We start from the raw sequence: 22,085 nt of genomic DNA, 5'->3' as shown, positions 1-22,085 counted from the left end.
TTAGCTCGTTAGCTGTACCGAGTGGTGTAATCAAGGACAACCAAGATGTGTTTTTCCCTAGCGGACTTCGGTACTGGGCCTACTAGGTCCATAGCGATTCGGTCAAACGGTACCTCGATGATCGGGAGAGGTAACAAGGGACTGCGAAAAAAAGGTGCTGGGGCTAGTTGCCTGGCAGGTCGGGCAAGACTTACAGAACTCGTCTACCTCTTTAAACACACTGGGCCAGTAAAACCATTGTAGCATCCTGTCATGTGTTTTCTGCATTCCCAGATGACCCCCGAGAACATGCTGGTGGGCTAACTCTAACAAAAGTTTGCGATAGACCTGGGGCACCACCAACTGTTCAACGGATTCACCTCGCAGCTAATTTACCCAATACAACATATCCTGATTAGAGTTGAGCGAACACCTGGATGTTCGGGTTCGAGAAGTTCGGCCGAACTTCCCGGAAATGTTTGGGATCCGAACTTTTCGGCACTAAAAAGGCTGTAAAACAGCCTAGGAAAGAGCTAGAGGGCTGCAAAAGGCAGCAACATGTAAGTAAATCCCCTGCAAACAAATGTGGATAGGGAAATGAATTAAAATAAAAATAAAATAAAAATTAACCAATATCAATTGGAGAGAGGTCCCATAGCAGAGAATCAGGCTTCACGTCACCCAACACTGGAACAGTCCATTGTGAGATATTTAGGCCCAGGCACCCAAGCAGAGAAGAGAGGTCCCGTAACAGAGAATCTGGTTTCATGTCAGCAGAGAATCAGTCTGCAAGTCATAGCAGAGAATCAGGCTTCACGTCAGCCCCCACTGTAACAGTCCATTGTCATATATTTAGGCCCAGGCACCCAGGCAGAGGAGAGAGGTCCCATAACAGAGAATCTGGCTTCATGTCAGCAGAGAATCAGTCTGCATGTCATAGCAGAGAATCATGCTTCACGTCACCCAACATTGGAACAGTCCATTGTCATATATTTAGGCCCCGGCACCCAGACAGAGGAGAGGTTCATTCAACTTTGGGTTGCCTCGCAATATAATGGTAAAATGAAAATAAAAATAGGATTGAATGAGGAAGTGCCTTGGAGTACAATAATATATGGTTAAGGGGAGGTAGTTAATGTCTAATCTGCACAAGGGATGGACAGGTCCTGTGGGATCCATGCCTGGTTCATTTTAATGAACGTCAGCTTGTAGACAGGCGGCTGCGTTTGTCTGTAATGACGCCCCCTGCCGTGCTGAATACACGTTCAGACAAAACGCTGGCCGCCGCGCAGGCCAGCACCTCCAAGGCATAAAAGGCTAGCTCTGGCCACGTGGACAATTTAGAGACCCAGAAGTTGAATAGGGCCGAATCATCAGTCAGTATGTGGAGGGGTGTGCACACGTACTGTTCCACCATGTTAGTGAAATGTTGCCTCCTGCTAACACGTTGTGTATCAGGTGGTGGTGCAGTTAGCTGTGGCGTGTTGACAAAACTTTTCCACATCTCTGCCATGCTAACCCTGCCCTCAGAGGAGCTGGCCGTGACACAGCTGCCTTGGCGACCTCTTGCTCCTCCTCTGCCTTGGCCTTGGGCTTCCACTTGTTCCCCTGTGACATTTGGGAATGCTCTCAGTAGCGCGTCTACCAACGTGCGCTTGTACTCGCGCATCTTCCTATCACGCTCCAGTGCAGGAAGTAAGGTTGGCACATTGTCTTTGTACCGTGGATCCAGCAGGGTGGCAACCCAGTAGTCCGCACACGTTAAAATGTGGGCAACTCTGCTGTCGTTGCGCAGGCACTGCAGCATGTAGTCGCTCATGTGTGCCAGGCTGCCCAGGGGTAAGGACAAGCTGTCCTCTGTGGGAGGCATATCGTCATCGTCCTGCCTTTCCCCCCAGCCACGCACCAGTGATGGACCCGAACTGCGTTGGGTGCCACCCCGCTGTGACCATGCTTCATCCTCATCCTCGTCCTCCAGTAGTGGGCCCTGGCTGGCCACATTTGTACCTGGCCTCTGCTGTTGCAAAAAACCTCCCTCTGAGTCACTTCGAAGAGACTGGCCTGAAAGTGCTAAAAATGACCCCTCTTCCTCCTCCTCCTCCTGGGCCACCTCCTCTTCCATCATCGCCCTAAGTGTTTTCTCAAGGAGACATAGAAGTGGTATTGTAACGCTGATAACGGCGTCATCGCCACTGGCCATGTTGGTGGAGTACTCGAAACAGCGCAACAGGGCACACAGGTCTCGCATGGAGGCCCAGTCATTGGTGGTGAAGTGGTGCTGTTCCGCAGTGCGACTGACCCGTGCATGCTGCAGCTGAAACTCCACTATGGCCTGATGCTGCTCGCACAGTCTGTCCAGCATGTGCAAGGTGGAGTTCCACCTGGTGGGCACATCGCATATGAGGCGGTGAGCGGGAAGGCCAAAGTTACGCTGTAGCGCAGACAGGCGAGCAGCGGCAGGATGTGAACGCCGGAAGTGCGAACAGACGGCCTGCACTTTATGCAGCAGCTCTGACATGTCGGGGTAGTTGTGAATGAACTTCTGCACCAAATTCAGCACATGCGCCAAGCAAGGGATGTGCGTTAAACCGGCTAGTCCCAGAGTTGCAACGAGATTTCACCCATTATCGCACACCACCAGGCCGGGCTTGAGGCTCACCGGCAGCAACCACTCGTCGATCTGTTGTTCTATACCCCGCCACAACTCCTGTGCGGTGTGGGGCCTGTCCCCCAAACATATGAGTTTCAGAATGGCCTGCTGATGTTTACCCCGGGCTGTGCTGAAGTTGGTGGTGAAGGTGTGTGGCTGACTGGATGAGCAGGTGGAAGAAGAGGAGGAGGAAGCCGAGTAGGAGGAGGTGGCAACAGGAGGCAAAGAATGTTGCCCTGCGATCCTTGGCGGCGGAAGGACGTGCGCCAAACAGCTCTCCGCCTGGGGCCCAGCTGCCACTACATTTACCCAGTGTGCAGTTAGGGAGATATAGTGTCCCTGGCCGTGCTTACTGGTCCACGTATCTGTGGTTAGGTGGACCTTGCCACAGATGGTGTTGCACAGTGCACACTTGATTTTATCGGATACTTGGTTGTGCAGGGAAGGCACGGCTCTCTTGGAGAAGTATTACCGGCTGGGAACATCATACTGTGGGACAGCAAGCGACATGAGCTGTTTGAAGCTGTCTGTGTCCACCAGCCTAAATGACAGCATTTCATAGGCCAGAAGTTTAGAAATGCTGGCATTCAGGGCCAGGGATCGAGGGTGGCTAGGTGGGAATTTATGCTTTCTCTCAAATGTTTATGAGATGGAGAGCTGAACGCTGCCGTGTGACATGGTTGAGATGCTTGGTGACGGAGGTGGTGGTGTTGGTGGTGCATCCCCTGTTTGCTGGGCGGCAGGTGCCAACGTTCCTCCAGAGGTGAATGAAGAGGCCGAGGCGGCAGCAGCAGAAGAGGTAGCAGGGGGAGCCTGAGTGACTTCCTTGTTTTTAAGGTGTTTACTCCACTGCAGTTCATGCTTTGCATGCAGGTTCCTGGTCATGCAGGTTGTGCTAAGGTTCAGAACGTTAATGCCTCGCTTCAGGCTCTGATGGCACAGCGTGCAAACCACTCGGGTCTTGTCGTCAGCACATTGTTTGAAGAAGTGCCATGCCAGGGAACTCCTTGAAGCTGCCTTTGGGGTGCTCGGTCCCAGATGGCGGCGGTCAGTAGCAGGCGGAGTCTCTTGGCGGCGGGTGTTCTGCTTTTGCCCACTGCTCCTTCTTTTGCTACGCTGTTGGCTCGGTCTCACCACTGCCTCTTCCTCCGAACTGTGAAAGTCAGTGCCACGACCTTCATTCCATGTCTAGGACCTCATCGTCCCCTGCATCGTCTTCCACCCAGTCTTGATCCCTGACCTCCTGTTCAGTCTGCACACTGCAGAAAGACGCAGCAGTTGGCACCTGTGTTTCTTCATCATCAGAGACGTGCTGAGGTGGTATTCCCATGTCCTCATCATCAGGAAACATAAGTGGTTGTGCGTCAGTGCATTCTATGTCTTCCACCGCTGGGGAAGGGCTAGGTGGATGCCCTTGGGAAACCCTGACAGCGGAGTCTTCAAACAGCATAAGAGATTGCTGCATAACTTGAGGCTCAGACAGTTTCCCTGGTATGCATGGGGGTGATGTGACAGACTGATGGGCTTGGTTTTCAGGCGCCATCTGTGCGCTTTCTGCAGAAGACTGGGTGGGAGATAATGTGAATGTGCTGGATCCACTGTCGGCCACCCAATTGACTAATGCCTGTACCTGCTCAGGCCTTACCATCCTTAGAATGGCATTGGGCCCCACCAAATATCGCTGTAAATTATGGGCTACTGGGACCTGAGGGTCCACTAACACCACCACGACCATGTCTGCGTCCTTTACTAGATGTTTTCCTCATTGTTATCGTTCACCACAACAACAAAAATATTATTGGCCCAATGTATTGAATTAAAATTCAGGCCTTTTTTTTTTTTTTTACAGACACCTAACACTATCTGGCTATCTATTTATGTACCGTATTACACTAATACAGGCACAGCAGTAACCACAGATTTAGCTGACTATAACTATAAATTTGAGGCCTATTATTTAGGCACTGGGTGACAGGTATACGTTTACGGACAGAATTACACTGGGATATGCACAGTAGCGTGTGTGTAAAGTTATTGAGAATGACCCTATCAGCACCTTGAATCTAATATACCCTTTTAGGGATAAATTTAAAGTAGGCCTGATACAGCAGAAACCACTAATTTAGAGAATTGCTAAATTGGGAATTGTATTTCAACCCAGAACAAAAACTGTGCTTTGACGGACACTAAATAACTTGCCCAGCCACAGCAATAACCACAGATTTAGCAGACTATAAATTTGAGGCCTATTATTTAGGCGCTGGGTGACAGGTATAGGTTTACAGACAGAATTAGACTGGGATATGGCCCAAAAATAACCACACTATTGATGGTTAAATGCACTTGGTGTGACAGCTTGACCAACCACACTATTGAGGGTTAAATGCACTTGGTGGCAGCTTGTTCTGGCGTACCACAAGACACAAAATGGCCGCCGATCACCCCAGAAAAAAGTGAATGAAAAACGCTCTGGGCAGCCTAAAAACAGTGAGCAGTTGAATAGCAGAAGTTCAATGATCCACAGCTGCAGATCGATCACTGAATGAAGTCTTTTGGATGAGTTAATCACTGCCTAATCTCGCCCTAACGTCGCAGCTGCAACCTCTCCCTACACTGATCAGAGCAGAGTGACGTGCGGCGCTACGTGACTCCAGCTTAAATAGAGGCTGGGTAACATGCTGCACTCGCCAATCACAGCCATGCCAATAGTAGGCATGGCTGTGACGGCCTCTTGGGGCAAGTAGTATGACGCTTGTTGATTGGCTGCTTTGCAGCCTTTCAAAAAGCGCCAAGAAAGCGACGAACACCGAACCCGGACTTTTACAAAAATGTTCGGGTTCGGGTCAGTGTCACGGACACCCCAAAATTCGGTACGAACCCGAAGTATACAGTTCGTGTTCGCTCATTTCTAATCCTGATGAACCACAAAACGGGGGAACACTGACTCTGCCTCTGGTTGTTGTGGTTCACCATCTATTAGTACATTTTCCCAGGTTCGGGATAAGGTTGGATCCCGGTGTTGTGCAGTACTAAAATTATCCCCAGAGACATTGAGGTCTGCCAGCTAAGGCCCTGGCGGCAAATCCTCCATGTCTCCCACCATTACCCTTAGTGGGGTTGTTTCACCCTCTTCTACCAAAGTGGTGGTCAACACTATCGCTGGCCCTTCGGACTCAGGTTCCCAGGGTTCTGGTCTCCCCCCTGAGCTGGGCCACTCTGCTAGGGTTACACCTGTCTCATGGGTATCATTTACTCTCGGAACAGGCCACAGTGCCAGGAAGCCAGGGAAGTCTCTCCCTATTATGAGTTCATAGTGTAGGTTGGTTCCGACAGGCGCCTCGTGGGTCCACCTGCCGGAAATCGTGGACAGAGACACTATAGCAGTAGGGTAGTCTTTTAAGTCCCCATGTATACACATGACTCAGATCTTAGGACCGGTGTACTCAGCGGAGCGTACCAGGGAAGCCCTTACCAGGGTTACCAGACTCCGAGTCCAACAGAGCCTCCGCTGGAGTGTCTCCCACCTCAACCTGGCACAGATGGTTCAGAGACTCCGGATCACCCACTGTACACAGTTTTGTGGCATATAATGACAGAAAGCCATAGTTCGGGTTCATGGGTTCCCCCTGATGTGGACAGTCCGCTCGAACATGGCCATGGCTCCCGACACCGCCAGCAGATTATTGGAGCGTGGTCCACAGGGGTTACATCCCGGGCGAGTTCGTGGGGGCATCAGTCGCCGGGGCCGGGGTGGAGAGTTACGGGATTTGACTCCCCCCTCCAAAAGGAACCCCCCTGCAAGTTCCGGGTCGCCTCATAGCGCTCCACCAAGTCGACCATCTTAAGCGCATTACCTGGAGAGACCTGGCCAAACCATTGCTGGAGAGGAAGTTGCATATCTGCTAACAACCGGTCCAGGCTAGCAGTGGGGCTCAGCACGTCAGGTTCCAGCCACTTTTGCAAAAGGTTGGGCAGGCTGTAATACTGGGGTCTCAAGGGCTCAGCCGGGTTGAACCCCCACTTATGCACCCGCTGAGCCCGGACCAGCACATTCACCCCCAGTCTTGCCAAAATCTCACCCTTTATCTTTGGGTAGTCGGACGCTTGATAATCCGGCAAGTTGAAAAACACCCTCTGAGACTCTGATGTCAGGAAAGGAGCGATGACCTCAGCCCACTGGTCCTGGGGCAGCCTTTCCCTGGTGGCCACATCTCCGGGTAGGTTTCAATGTCATCTGTGGGTGTCATCTTATGGATCGTTGCATGGACTGCTTTCCGGGCATCGTGGACGCTTGGGGTTGCTCCTGCTGACTGCAAAGCCATCACGTGTTGTAGCAGCAACTGGTTGGTCTCTTGCTGCTGCTTCTTAGCCTCCATGAGGGCCTTCACAACAGCCTCCATTTTGTCGTGTGACACAGGTTTGAATTTAGCTGTGCCCAAAAATGCAAACCAAAAATATTTTGGCATTCACGCCAGCTTCTTTGCACTTGCCCGCTCCAAGCCACCAATTGTAGGGATTTGCTCTGGTAGGCAGGGTAAGCGGACACAGTACAGAGGCAAGAACACAGAAATAAAGCAAAAGTTCAGTGTTTATTCACACAAAAAGCCACAAAGCAAAAAACACTGTGCAGAGTCCTGGTGTTAATTCACACCACAAAGTCCACAGCACAAATGTGTCACCTGGCAGACTATTTTGTCCAGGGCAATCCACAGCCGTCCACCGCAGGCTTTAGGGCGCCTGATTTTCAGCGTGCAGCTCTCCAGCATGCCACCAACTGGTTGGAACCCAAACACCTCAGTGCTTCACAGATCCACTATGAAATTGCAGGGTAATCCACACACAGATGTGACTGCTGGCTGGGTTTTATTCCCAGCCCCAAACCTGGCCTCCCTGCTCTTTGGCTTCTTCAAATTAGAAGTGGCCCGGATTGGCTTTCCAGCCAGACTAAGTAAAACAGTGTCAGCGAGCACTAGCTGGCGATGACACAAAATTACTGATTCTTGTCTCATCAAGGCCAGGAACCTCGGTGACATGTACCTTCCGTCAATGACGGATCCTTGCGCCTTCCTACACCCCATACATTTTGGATCCTTGTGCACAACAAATCACTCTTTCTTCTGACAATAACATGAGTGAGTGTATAGAAAGTGGCAGGGATCTGCCCCTGTTATATCCTGATTTTTGGAAGCTTGGTCCCACCAGGCCATTGACTTTTTTGCTGTAACACTATTTGGAGGAGATTTCTCAAACTAGTCTAACGTAGAACTGGCTTATTTTCCCATAGCAACAAATTAGATTCCTCTTTCATTTTCCAGGTGGAAGCTCATTGGTTGCTATGGGCACCTTTACACCAGTTTGATAAACCTTCCCCTATGTGTTTAAACACAATCTGCACCCCAATAACGTACAATTTTGGAAGCTTTTTAATATGAAAAAGCATAACACATGTGATGGGGCAGTGTGTTCAACACAGTCTTTATTAACACTGTCAAACATGCGTTTACCCATAGCTATGTATGTCATTGGTAACGCTCACAAATAAAATGAGATGACCTATTTTCACAAACAAATCTGAGTTCTAGGAGACTAGAGTGTGTTATATACACCAATTTTCAGGGCAATTGGAGCAACTTTGATTTGTGTAGGATTCTGACACTAAACAAATTATTTTCAAAAATAAACAAATCTTACATGATACAAATTTCAAGAAATTTGCTTATCCTTAGTATTTACCTATAGTACTTTATATATACACTTCATTTATACTGCTACAGAAATAATTTAAATGTTTGCAACATGTTGCATTGCTTGCTTATGTTATAGATTGAGTTTACATTTTCTTGAGAATTTACACAAAATAAACTTAGCCAAGGAGTTATGCTCTACAGTACTTACTACTCACTGCTCTGCATCAGTTCGATGAGGTCTATGAAAAGAACATCTCGATTCCTCTCGCAGAATCCATCAACATCGTATGAAACCTGAGGAAAATTTGTGAGCTGTTGAGTTGCACATGAGGAGTTATGAGGTCGGAAACCATGTCTAATCACTTTTTTTTTTTTAAACTATTTTGATCATCTGAACTTATACTAGATATTTGCAATTCTTTTAGTTGTACTTCAGTTGGCTGACACGGTGGATAATATTTACCTTCTTCAATCGAGGCTAAGACATTGTGGGGGTCATTTACTATCAGAAATACACCTATATTATGTGTATTTCTGGCGCAGATTGTGTCACAAAAGTTATTTGTGCTGCAATCTGCGATGCCTGGTCTAAAAAAAGGGGGTGCAACGTTGGCGGGCAAGGGGACGGGCCAGCAACCCCATCTCATTCATCATTTTCTACGCCTGTTTTAAGCATAGAAAATAGTCTAAATTATTTAGCTGAAAATTTGCGATTGCAAAAATCGCCAATGCAATATACACGTATTGCGCGCACAATTTTATTACCTGCAACAAAGAATCACACAAAGTCTATAAAGCCGGGTATGTGCAAGCCAACAACCTATCTATGAGACAGGTACCGTCAGCATACCTTACAATGGCAGCCTTGTGCACTATGAGACATTCAAGACCAGCTTTATATTTCTATTATAAAACTAAAAAACTTACAAAACAATTTCAAAAGTTACTCAAGAAGCACATTAGACATGTTAATATTCCAGTGTAGCAGCTCTAACACCTAAACGTTTTCTGTCACGTAAATAGAAAACATAAATCTATTTAAAGCAATTTTGATGCATTCTTTCTCACCTCAAGTCTCTCCTGAACAACAAAATATTACAAACTTTCCATAATGCGCTTTTCAAGCAGTTCACCATAGTCCATAATACCTGCTTCTTACCTTTCTGCGGCACAGTACAAAGTCCATACATTACCAGTTCGTGATTCAAGAAGCCCAGATCACAAGTATGCTTCAGCAACACACCCACCCTCCTCCATAAGTTCTGTGCATACTTACAATTTCACATTACGTTGATAGGTTTCATCCATAACAGTCACTTCTTGGACACTTTGCCATTGACACCAGTCCTCTCCTGTGCTGAAATGCTCTCGACGGTAGACAATCCTGCATTACCATACAGGCAAAGTCTTTTAAACACAATTACACAGCTTCCAACATTTCAAAGACTTAGCTTCTGCATAATTTGATACTGGACAGACTTGTTCCTTATTATTCAGATGTTGCATTATTTTTTTAGCATTATCCAAACAGTCTCTTTCACAATTCTCTTGGAAGTACTGTCGAATGGCCTTCTCAATGAATACATATTGCCTTGGTGGGAGGACAAGCAACACTGGTACTGTTAAAAGGAATTTGTAAGCATTGGCGTTTCCGGAACAAATGTCCTGCTGCAAACTTAAGGAAAAAAGACCAGGTATTCAGTTCTTTTCATCATCATGAAGCACAGGGAAAAGAAGTGCATGTACAGGATTTTCTTAATATTAGGTATCCCTTTGCCTCTGAACTTTTTTGTTTATACATTGTCTCCCTGTTAACTTTTTCCATTTTCGTGCTCCAAATAAACTGAAAGATTACTCTCTGAAGATATTTCAGACACTGATCACTTGGAGGGAAGACTACATTCAAGTACAGTAGAATTGGAATTATTAGGGCTTTAAAGATCAAATTTTTCCCTTCTATTGTTAATTTGCACAGCTTCCAATACTCCACTTTCTTTTGGACTTTTGCTTTGACTGCCTCCCAACTCTTTTGACCGTTGTTATTGCCATAAAATATATCTCCTCTTTTTGTATTTTTAGATCCGGGATATTTTCTTTTCTCCAATCTCTTATGGCAAAGCAATCACACTTCGTTCTATTAAGACGAAAGGCAGAAGCTTGGCAAAAGAATTCCGTAATTTGTACGGCTCTCCTCAATGCAGGTATTGTTGTACATAAGATTGTGACATCCATGTAGGCCCCTGTTTTAACAGTAAATCCATTACCACCAGGTATAGAGAAACCCTTGATTACCTTGTCTTTTCGTAGTAGCTAGAGTAGTGGCTCCAAAAACACAAATAAACAGAATGGGTGACAAGGGGCAACCTTGCTTGACTCCGGAAAACAAAGTGACTTTTCCAGACAGAAACCATTAATAAGAATTTGGCTGAAGGATTCTTTGTAGAGCAATTATCGGTTTTATTACAACATCTGGAAAGTTCATTTTCTTCTGCACCAACCACAGGAACTCATGTTACACTGTCATATGCTTTGAGATAGTCCAAGGAGAGTAAGGCTAGATCTTGTTTTCTCTCATCCTGATACAGTCTCTTATTTTGTAAAGATTTTCCCATATTCCTCTACCTGGGACTGCACATACTTGGTCTTTAGGTATTAATTTCCCAATTACTTTTTTATTCTGGTTCACAAGCAACTTGGCCATAACTTTGCAATCCGTATTTAGGAGTGTGATTAGTCTCCAATTTTCTAACTGCGATTTGTCGCCTTTTATGTATAGTATTGTCACGATACCTTTCCTCCAAGATTCTGGCAACACTTCTGTATTTAAAAGCTTTCTTAAAGAAAGCCATCAGGTCTCCTTTCAATACATTCAAGAATATTAAGTAAAATTCTACTGTAAGTCCATCAGACCCTGGCATTTTGTTTCTTGCAAAACCTTTAAAGACAGCATGCAATTTCTTGCAGAGCATTTCTTGCTCCTCTTTCTCCAACTTGTTTTCTAAAGAGTTTAAGGCATCTTCAACAAAGGCTTTATCTAGTTTTTTATTAAGCAGTTCTTGATAGAATTGTTTGACTTTAAGCATTTCTTCTTTGTTTCACCACCGATATTTGATATTACTGCTTTTTGCCCAGTTTTTTTTTTTTTTAAGAAGAATCTTGTACATTTTTCATCAGCTTTAAAGCTGTTTCACTTTGGTATTAAATATTATTTCTTTGCCTTTCTGGTAAAATACCTTTTTAATGTCTCCTTCAGGTCTGAGACATCAATGCCTCCATTTCTAAGCTTCAGGTAAGTCTGTAGTTCGGTATTTTTGAACCACAGTTTTTTCGCTTTTGCTTTTTTAATTCCAATTTTGAGGAAAAATTCTTTAGTCTTGGCTTTTACATAGTTCCACCATAGCAATATTGACGTGAACTTTTCTTTACAAGTCCATTTCTTGTAGTTTTGAACGAAAACTTTCTTTACATCTTCATCATTCAATAGATCCACATTTGGCCTCCATACGCCTTTGCCTTTTCCACCTTCAGTTACTAGAAGCAACTTATGATCAGAGAAGATATTACCCTCCAGGGACATCGTCACAGGCTTCAGGACTTTTGAAATGAAGAAATAATCCAGTCTTGATTGAACTAAAGAGTTACTCCGTGTGTATCCTGGTTCATTGTCTTACATTACTCCAAATGTCAATTAAATTAAAGTTCAAAATCATATTTTTAAATTGCTGCACTGTTTTGTCCTTTCATACTTGCTCAACAGTTCTGTCTTCCTCTTTTAGGGCACAATTAAAGTCTACGGCCATGATCACTGGTGATTGACCAGCTTAGAAAGGTTGTATAATGGTGCAGAACACCAAGCAACCAGACAGAGGTTAAACAATAATGGATTTATTAAATAAACAGCAGTACAGTCCAAACCAGTAAGCATATACAGTTAACCAACCCAAATAATAACCTGTGCAGGGAAACACCAAGGGGATAGCCAGTGACCAGACCAAAGTTCTTATGTGCAGTATTAGTCCATGTAACGTGGTACCTAGGGATGAGACATCAAGATTTCCAGGGTCCGATCCAAGGTCATGCACGAGGAAAACTGTTCAGCAAAGATGAGGTATCCAGAAGCAGTCTCAAGAGATACATTGAGGAAGGCAGAGGTCATGCACAGGTATGTCTGGGAGAATATGAACTGCAACATACACCCGGGTTGTCAAAACAGTGGGCACTGACCAGCCAGGAAGATCACCTTTTTAGTGCCTGCTAGCCAATCACAAAGTGCCATGTGTCTATTCCTCATAGGTCATATAATGATCCTAATCCCTGACACTTGCTGGACACAGGCTGGTCCTTAGTCACTTAACCCATGCCTGCCCTCTAAGTCACTAGAATTTACGTACAGTATTCGCCCCGTCAATGTCCGGCGTAGCAAATAAGATGCACATTAGTGATGACCCGAACTAGTCGCCGGCGAACAGTTCCCGGCGAACATAGCTTGTTTGCGTTAGCCGCAGTGGGCGAACATATGCGATGTTCGGTCCGCACCCTATACATCATCATTGAGTAAACTTTGACCCTGTACCTCAGTCAGCAGACACATTCCAGCCAATCAGCTGCAGACCCTCCCTCCTCCTGGACAGCATCCATTTTAGATTAATTCGGAAGCTGCATTCTCAGTTAGAGAAGGGACAGTGCTGCTGATTCAATAGGGAAAGCGTTAGCTAGGGCATTGTTCTGTGTCCACAGACTCATCTGCTGTAAGGACAGCGTCCTGGCAGCACCCCAAAAAGCCTTTTTCAGGGCTGGTACATCAGTGTCATAGTAACATAGTACATAAGGCCGAAAAAATACATTTGTCCATCCAGTTCGGCCTGTTATCCCGCAAGTTGATCCAGAGGAAGACCCCTCTCTAGTAGCTATAGCCTGTAATATTATTAAGCTCCAGAAATACGTCCAGGGCCCTCTTGAATTCCTTTATTGTACTCACCATCACCACCTCCTCAGGCAGAGAGTTCCATATTCTCACTGCTCTTACCGTAAAGAATCCTTTTCTATGTTTGTGTACAAACCTTCTTTCCTCCAGACGCAGAGGATGTCCCCTCGTCACAGTCACAGTATTTTTTCTAAAGTGAATAACCCTAATTTTGATAATCTTTCAGGGTACTGTAGTTGCCCCATTCCAGTTATTACTTTAGATGCCCTCCTCTGGACCTTCTCCAGCTCTGCTATGTCTGCCTTGTTTACAGGAGCCCAGAACTTTAGCGATTTGTAAAGTGGTAGGACTATGTTCTTATCACGGGAATCTATGCCCCTTCTGATGCAACCCATTATCTTGTTGGCCATGGCAGCAGCTGCCTGACACTGGTTTTTGCAGCTTAGTTTGCTGTTTATTAAAATTCCTAGATCCTTTTCCATGTCAGTGTTACCGAGTGTTTTACCATTTAGTATGTACGGTTGACTTGCATTTTTCCTTCCCATGTGCATAACTTTACATTTATCAGTGTTAAACCCCATCTGCCACTTATCTGCCCAAGCCTCCAGTCTATCCAGATCCCTCTGTAGTAGTATACTGTCCTCATCAGTGTAAATTACTTTACACAGTTTAGTGTCATCTGCGAAAATTGATACTTTACTGTGCAAGCCTTCTACAAGATCATTAATAAATATATTGAAGAGAATAGGGCCCAATACTGACCCCTGAGGTACCCCACTAGTGACAGTGACCCAATCTGAGTGTGTACCGTTAATAACCACCCTCTGTTTTCTATCACTGAGCCAGTTACTTACCCACATACAGATGTTTTCTCCCAGTCCAAGCATTCTCATTTTATATACTAACCTTTTATGTGGTACAGTGTCAAATGCTTTGGAGAAGTCCAGATATACGACATCCATTGATTCGCCGCTGTCAAGTCTAGAACTTACCTCCTCATAGAAACTGATTAAATTAGTCTGACATGACCGATCCCTCACAAAGCCATGCTGATATGGCGCTATTTGCTTATTTCTGTTGAGATGCTCTAATATAGATGTTAAAGATGTTAAACTTACCGGCCTATAGTTTCCAGGCTCTGTTTTTGGCCCCTTTTTGAATATTGGCACCACATATGCCATGCGCCAATCCTGTGGGACATTCCCTGTCAGTATAGAGTCTGCAAATATCAGAAATAAGGGTCTGGCTATGACATTACTTAATTCCTTTAGGATACGGGGGTGTATGCCATCCGGTCCTGGCAATTTGTCTATTTTAATCTTTTTAAGTCGCTGATGTACTTCTTCCCGGGTCAGACAGGACACTTTTAATGGGAAATTTATTTTTGCATTCTGCATGTCATCTGACAATTTATTTTCCTCAGTGAATACATTGGAGAAAAGCTTTGCTTTCTCCTCATCGCTCTCTGCGATGTCCTTTTATATATATATATATATATATATATATATGTATATTATTATTATTATTTTTTTCAGTTGCCTGGCTGCCCGCGTGTGAGAGGCTGCAGGCTCAGTCACAGACAGCATGTGCACACCATTCATACAGGGTGTGACAGAAAATACCTTGCAGTTAAAAAAAAAAATTATATTTAAAAATTTTCTGTGATATAATCACATTTGCAAGCCCGTGTGTGTCAGGCCCACACAGACTGTATTGTGCCCACTGCCCACCACTTATATAGGGTGGCAAAGTACCTTGCACGCATAGTACCACTTATCTAAAAAAAATGACAGGCAGAGGCAGGCCACCCCGAAGGGGCCGTCGTGGTCATGGTGCTGTGATTTCCACTGGCCCTGGAATAATGCCCAGTGTTCAGAGGCCATGTCCCTGAACCCAAAATATTCAGAGATAATACACTTCCACAGGACACCCAATCTTCAACAGTTTCCGCTAAGAACCTTGACACACCATCCTCCTCCAGCTCAGCTTTTGGTCACCTGCTCTCAAGTTACCGCTCTCCCGCCCGCAGCCACCAACACACCCGCTTCACTTGATCCCTCAGAGGAGTTATTTACACATCAGTTGGATGAAATTAGTGATGCGTAACCATTATTGCCAGAGGATGTAGATAACAGGGATATGTCTCAGTCAGGCAGCATTACACACATGTACAGTGTGATGATGATGATGATGATGTTGCACCCGCTGCTGTTTCCTTTGCTGAGGTGTCAGATACAAGTGAAGCAGGGGGAGGTCGTCACAAGGAGCTAGTGGCACAGTCAGACAGCATGTATCAGCACCCGGGGTCAGCCAGACAGCACGCCAATCAACGCATGCTGTTGCCACCACCAGAATGCCGTCCTTGCAAAGCTCAGCAGTGTGGCATTTTTTTTGTGTGTCTGCCTCTGACAACAGTGATACCATTTGCAACCTGTGCCAAAAGAAACTGAGTCGTGGGAAATCCAACACCCATCTAGGTACAGCTGCTTTGCGAAGGCACATGATCACACATCAAAAGGGCCTATGGGATCAACACATGATGACGAGTAGAAGCAGCACACAAGCTCAAAGCCACCATCCTCCTCCTGGTCCAGCATCTTCAGCCACATCAACCACTGCTGTCCTCCTTGCACCCTCTCAACCACCCGCCACTCCACCTCTCACCTTCAGCAGTTCCATCTCATCTGCCCACAGTCAGGTGTCTGTAAAGGAAATGTTTGAGCGTAAGAAGCCAATGTCACAGAGTCACCCCCTTGCCCGGCGTCTGACAGCTGGCTTGACGGAACTCTTAGCCCGCCAGCTTTTACCATACCAGCTGGTGGAGTCTGAGGCCTTCAAAATATTTGTCGCTATTGGGACACCACAGTGGAAGGTACTCGGACTAATTTTTTCTTCTAATAAGGCAATCCCAAACCTCTACTCAGTGATTGAAAAGGAAGTCATGGCATCTCTGGCATACAGTGTTGGGGCAAGGGTCCATCTGCAAAGCACGGTCAGGGCAGGTATATCACCTACACTGCGCATTGGGTCAACCTGCTGACAGCTGCCAAGCATGGAATGCTTGGCTATGCAGCGGAGTTGGTGACACCGCCACGACTTGCAGGCAGGCCTACTGCCACCTCCTCTACTCCTCCTACTCCATCCTCTTCCATAACCTCCTCGGCTGAGTCCTCTTCTGCTGCGGCGTCTGGCTGCACATCAACTGAATCCCCCCAGCTCCCCAGGGGCTATTCCACATCCCGGATACGAGAGTGTCACGCTGTCTTGGGGTTGACTTGCCTGAAAGCAGAGAGCCACACCGGACCAGCACTCCTGTCCGCCCTGAACGCACAGGTGGATCAGTGGCTGACCCTGCACAAACTGGAGATCGGCAAAGTGGTGTGTGACAATGGAAGCAATTTGTTAGCAGCATTGAATTTGGGCAAGTTGTCACATGTGCCGTGCATGGCACATGTGTTGAATCTCATCGTACAACACTTTGTGTCTAAATACCCAGGCTTACAGGACGTCCTCAAGCAGGCCAGGAAGGTGTGTGGCCATTTCAGGCATTCCTACACGGCCATGGCGCACTTTTCAGACATTCAGCGCCAAAACAACATGCCAGTAAGGCGCCTGATTTGCGACAGCCTGACATGTTGGAATTCAACACTCCTAATGTTCGACCACCTGCTCCAACAAGAAAAAGCCGTCAATGAGTATTTGTATGACCGGGGTGCTAGGACAGCCTCTGCGGAGCTGGGAATTTTTTTGCCACGTTACTGGACGCTCATGCGCAATGCCTGTAGGCTCATGCGTTCTTTTGAGGAGGTGACAAACCAAGTCAGTCGCACCGAAGGCACCATCAGCGACCTCATCCCATTTGTTTACTTCCTGGAGCGTACCCTGCAAATTGTGCTGGATCAGGCTGTAGATGAGCGTGAAGAGGAAGAGTTGTGGTCACTATCACCACCAGAAACAGCCTTGTCATCCTCGCTTGCTGGACCTGCAGCAACGCTGGAAGAGGAGTAGGAAGGTGGCTTTGAGGAGGAGGAAGACCAACCACAGCAGGCATCCCAGGGTGCTCGTTGTTGTCACCTATCTGGGACCCCTGGTGTTGTACGTGGGGGGGGGGGGGGGACAGACCATCAATGACATCAGTGAGGACGAGGAACAGGAAATTAGAAGCTCGGCATCTAACCTTGTGCAAATGGGGTATTTCATGCTGTCATATCTGTTGAGGGACCCTCGTATAAAAAGGATGAAGGAGAACGTCCTGTACTGGGTGGCCACGCCACTAGACCCCCGGTATAAGCAGAAAGTGGCGGAAATGTTACCAAATTACCGAAAGTCAGAAAGGATGCAGCAGTTGAAAACTAAACTAAAAAATATTCTTTACACAGCTTATAAGGGGGATGTCACAGCACAACGGGAATCTAACAGGGGAAGAGGTGAAAGTAATCCTCCTCCTACAATGACCACGGCGGCAAGGACAGGACGCTTTACAGATGTGTTGTTGATGGAGGACATGCAGAGCTTTTTCAGTCCTACACATCGCCACAGCCCTTCGGATCCAGCTTTTGAGAACGACTCGACCGACAGGTAGCAGACTACCTCGCCTTAACTGCAGATATCGACACTCTGAGGAGCGATGAACCCCTTGACTACTGGGTGTGCAGGCTTGCCCTGTGTCCTGAACTATCCCAGTTTGCGATAGAACTTCTGGCTTGCCCCGCTTCAAGTGTCCTGTTAGAAAGGACCTTCGGTGCATTGTCACTGACAAAAGAAGTTGCCTCGGTCAAAAAAGTGTTGATTACCTCACCTTCATTAAGATGAATGAGGCATGGATCCCGAAGGGACTGACAGTAGGGGATACGTTTAACTAACAAAAGGCCTGATGACATGCCTTGGCCTCAAAATGGTCCCCACGCTGCTGTATTTAATGTCTGCATACCGGATGACTTTCGTGAATTCTCCGCCACCAACTAGGGTTCAAGCCGCAATGTTTTCTGCAACAATACCTAATTTTTCAGGCATGTGTATATGACAAATTTTTCTGGCCTCTAGTGAAGTAAATTGACAGTAAATTGCACGGCGCAGACGCAGTGACCGTAGCGTGGATTCAAACAAAGGGGAGGGAGCCAGCGTTTTTTTTAACCATCTCCCCGTTCGAAAAATTAATTTCAATTCACCTTTCGGGGACCCTTGGTGTTGTACGTGGCTAGGTGGAGGAAGAAACCTTCAATGACATCAACGGGACATGGCTAGCTTGGTATCCAACCTTGTGCAAATGGGAAGTTTGCAGTTGGGCAAATGGACTGTTTGCGGTGCATTAAAAGGGGAGTTTGGTCTGTCAATGTCTGTGAAACGGGCGTAACCCTTACACTACCTGATCGATACAACATCATACCTGTTTCGCGAACGGAAAATGTTATGTTTGCGACAGTTCAAATACACATATGTTTGGCCACGTATCCTTTTGTGAACCTCCTCTCGAGCGCGCACACGGACACTCGAGCGGCCTAGCATAATTACATGATTGCGTCGGCAACGGATGCCGGAACGGAACGCGCAGGTGGTACCAGACACAGGACCGGCCGCTGTGTGCTGCCGCAAGTCCGGTCAATCTGCCTCCAAGACCTCGGCGGTCTTTCCCTCCGGCGACCATGTGGACGCACTACCGCATCTGCCCGCAAAGTGTGACCTGTCCCGCTACTCCAACGGGGTCCCCTGCTGGCCGAGCCCCACGAGGATCCCTGGAGGCCCCAGTGGATCGTGGAAATAGGAGAGCGTCTTACAGGTTGTATGTCCTCAAGCATCTCAGCTCTTTCATGAAGTTCAGGCAAAGTGTATACATTTAGTCCTTTGATTTCTCTGCCATTAACCCTTTCTACCCGGGCCAGTTTTCCCCATCCTGCCCAGGGCATTTTTTGCAAATCTGACATGTGTAAATTTATGTGGTAATAACTTTGGAACACTTATTTATCCAAGCCACATTGTACTTCATGACAAGTCATACATTTGAGTCAATATATTTCACCTTTATTTATGAAAAGATCCCAAATTTGCCCAAAAATTTAAAAAATTTGCAATTTTCTAAATTTCTATTTCTCTGCTTTTAAAACAGAAAGCGATACCTCAAATATTTATTACTTAGCATTCCCCATATGTCTACTTTATGTTTGCATCATTTTGAAAATGTCATTTTATTTTTTGGGGACGGTAGAAGGCTTAGAATTTTAGAATCAATTCAAAAAAATAAAAATTTAAGAACAATTCCAAAGCCCACTTTTTAACGACTAGTTCAGGTCTGAAGTCACTTTGTGGGGCTTATATAAGATAAACCCCCCATAAATTACACCATTGTAAAAACTACACCCCTCAAGTTACTAAAAACAGATTTTACAAACTTTAACCCTTTAGGTGTTCCATAAGAATTATCGGAAAATGGAGATAAATTTCAAAATTTCACTTTTTGGGCAGATTTTCCATTTTAATCCATTTTTTTCTTTAACACTTCGAGGGTTAACAGCCAAACAAAACTCAACATTTATTACCCTGATTTTGAGGTTTACAGAAACACCCCACATGTGGTTGTAAACTGAACATATCCCAAAATCACCCAGATCCGAGCCTGCTTTCCTGCCCAAAACAGTTCCACAGATTTAGGCTGTGCGGTCGGGCTATCTTCTTCAAAGTTGGTCCATAATTCTGAGGCAAGAGGCTGGCAAACAGACCCCTCCAAAACCCAGTGGCAAGGTTATTTTTGCCACACTCTATAATATGTTTTTTGTGAGGCAAGGTAACAAAAAAATTGCTGTTTTGGCACTGTTTTTATTTTACATTTTTTACAGCGTTCTTCTGACAGGTTAGATAGTGTACCATTTTTATAGAGCAGGTTGTTATGGATGCGGTGATATCAAATAGGTCTACTCTCTTTGCTTGTTTATTTCAGTTTTACATAAAGCATTTTTTTTTATATGTTTTTGTGTCTCCATTTTCTGAACGCTATATTTTTTTAATTTTTCTGCCAATCGTCTTGTGCAGGGGCTCATTTTTTGCAGGAAGAGTTGACGTTTTTATTCGTATTTTTGGGTACATTAGATTTTTTGATCATTCATTATTACACCTTATGAGGCAAGGTGACCAAAAAATTGGTTGTTTTGGCACAGTTTTTATTTATTTATTGTTACAAAGTTCACCTAAGCGGTTAGGTCATATAAAAATTTTATAAAGCAGGTCATTACGGACGTGGCAATACCTAATATGTACACTTTTTCTTATTTGTGTACGTACTATATAATATGATATACAAATAGCATTTTTAAAACAAAACAAAAAAAATTTAGTTTTAGTGTCTCCATAGTCTGAGAATAGTATATGGAGATTGTACCGGCACTCAAAACACCAAGAGAGATGTGGAACCAAACATGTTTATTTGAACACAATAGAATAAATCAAGTATATATATACTGACATCAATAGTACAGTTTTATTGATAGAATATCGATCAATTAAAATCGAATCGAATAAAATACATACATAAAAATAAAATGCAATATTCTTAATCGATTGTTGCTAGTTTTTTTTTCTGGAGACCTGGATATCTTTCAGTTAAAGTCCCAATACAAGAAACCCATATATATGGGTGAGTCCCAGTGGAAAATATCAAAGCTGTGTCCTCAGTGCTTATATAAAGGGCACAGTTTCGCCTTTTCAGGCCTGCATAGTTAGTCAATACAATCAGCTTTCACAAATAGATATATATTTTTGGTTACTCAACCTTTTGCGCTGATCGAGAGGTTTTTTATATGAGAGTTATTTCAGGTGGTGTCCCACCATTCACATCCCAGTCCAGCAATGTTGGTTTCCCTCTGCAGCAGCTCTCAGGATCTCGTTTCAAAATCTCATGGGACTTGGTCCATCTGTAGGTTTTCGTGAGTCAAGCAGAATTCCTCTCTTGTATAGTTGATGTTAGTACATGGCCATGTGTAAATCGCAGTCGAGTTCACGCACAGTTACTCCGACCAGACGCGGTTTGAGATAGCTTATCTCTTCCTCAGTGGGTTGTGTTGTTGATTTCGTTAAATGGTTGTAGTGCCCGATTTGACCAAAACGAGGGTCTCCGAATTTTCCGAGATATCCGATTTTTTTCTTTTGAGTCTCTGTACTTGCAAATATTTTGCCAGGTTTATCGAATACAAGGGAGAATATAACACATACAGAAGAAAAATACATTCACCTTGGGAGTCATAATCACAGCTGATTGTTACAGCATATAATTCTACATTACAATATTTCTTGTGTTGTTCCCGAACCAGTCCTACTTAGCCGATATTTTTCGTTTGCTCGAACTCATTTGATTTTTTCAATTTATTAAATTTTTCAATTTTTCAATTTTTGACTCCTAATATGTTGGTACATTTTTGGTGCTTTTTTTCGGTATGTGTGTGTTTTTTTTAATGCTATATGTGCAGAAACTATTGTTTAATGTTCTATATGCAGGATTTTATCAAAAAGACTAATCTAAGTCTATTTGAATACATAAATTAAAGTGGTGTGCTCGTTGTAGTTTTGAGGTGAAAATTGTTCTTTATGCATGACAATGTGTCATGTGATGCTATGTTTACCTTATTGCTATACTGTGAACACTTGTGTACTCTCCATATTATGAGTCCAGTATTTAATTAAACCCAAAAATCTCTAGGTCAAAGTTCAAACCTGCTGGGAGAAGGTTGCTGCAGTCATAGATTCTCCTAGACTCAGCCCGCGACATTTTCATAATGTGGTTATCTCCTCTCCAGTGTACGTCTATCTTCTCCAGTGCCACATACGAGATACCCCTGAGGTCACTATTGTGTACAATCTT

General features: G+C 45.0%; 1 protein-coding gene across 3 annotated transcripts in view; it reads right to left on the bottom strand.

Moving 5' to 3' along the window:
• Nucleotides 1-22,085, bottom strand: part of LOC122946477 (unconventional myosin-If-like) — a 1,093,167-nt gene that overhangs the window by 355,023 nt on the left and 716,059 nt on the right. For all 3 annotated transcript variants that reach the window (XM_044306152.1, XM_044306170.1, XM_044306161.1), the window contains one exon: nucleotides 8,525-8,610. In XM_044306152.1, the coding sequence (XP_044162087.1) occupies nucleotides 8,525-8,610 (86 nt within the window). The remainder of the gene's footprint in view (nucleotides 1-8,524; nucleotides 8,611-22,085) is intronic.

This window comes from Bufo gargarizans, chromosome 1, assembly GCF_014858855.1.
Source record: "Bufo gargarizans isolate SCDJY-AF-19 chromosome 1, ASM1485885v1, whole genome shotgun sequence".
Taxonomy (NCBI): domain Eukaryota; kingdom Metazoa; phylum Chordata; class Amphibia; order Anura; family Bufonidae; genus Bufo; species Bufo gargarizans.
Note: the sequence above shows the minus strand (reverse complement) of the source record. Positions and strands in the feature narration are given on the sequence as shown.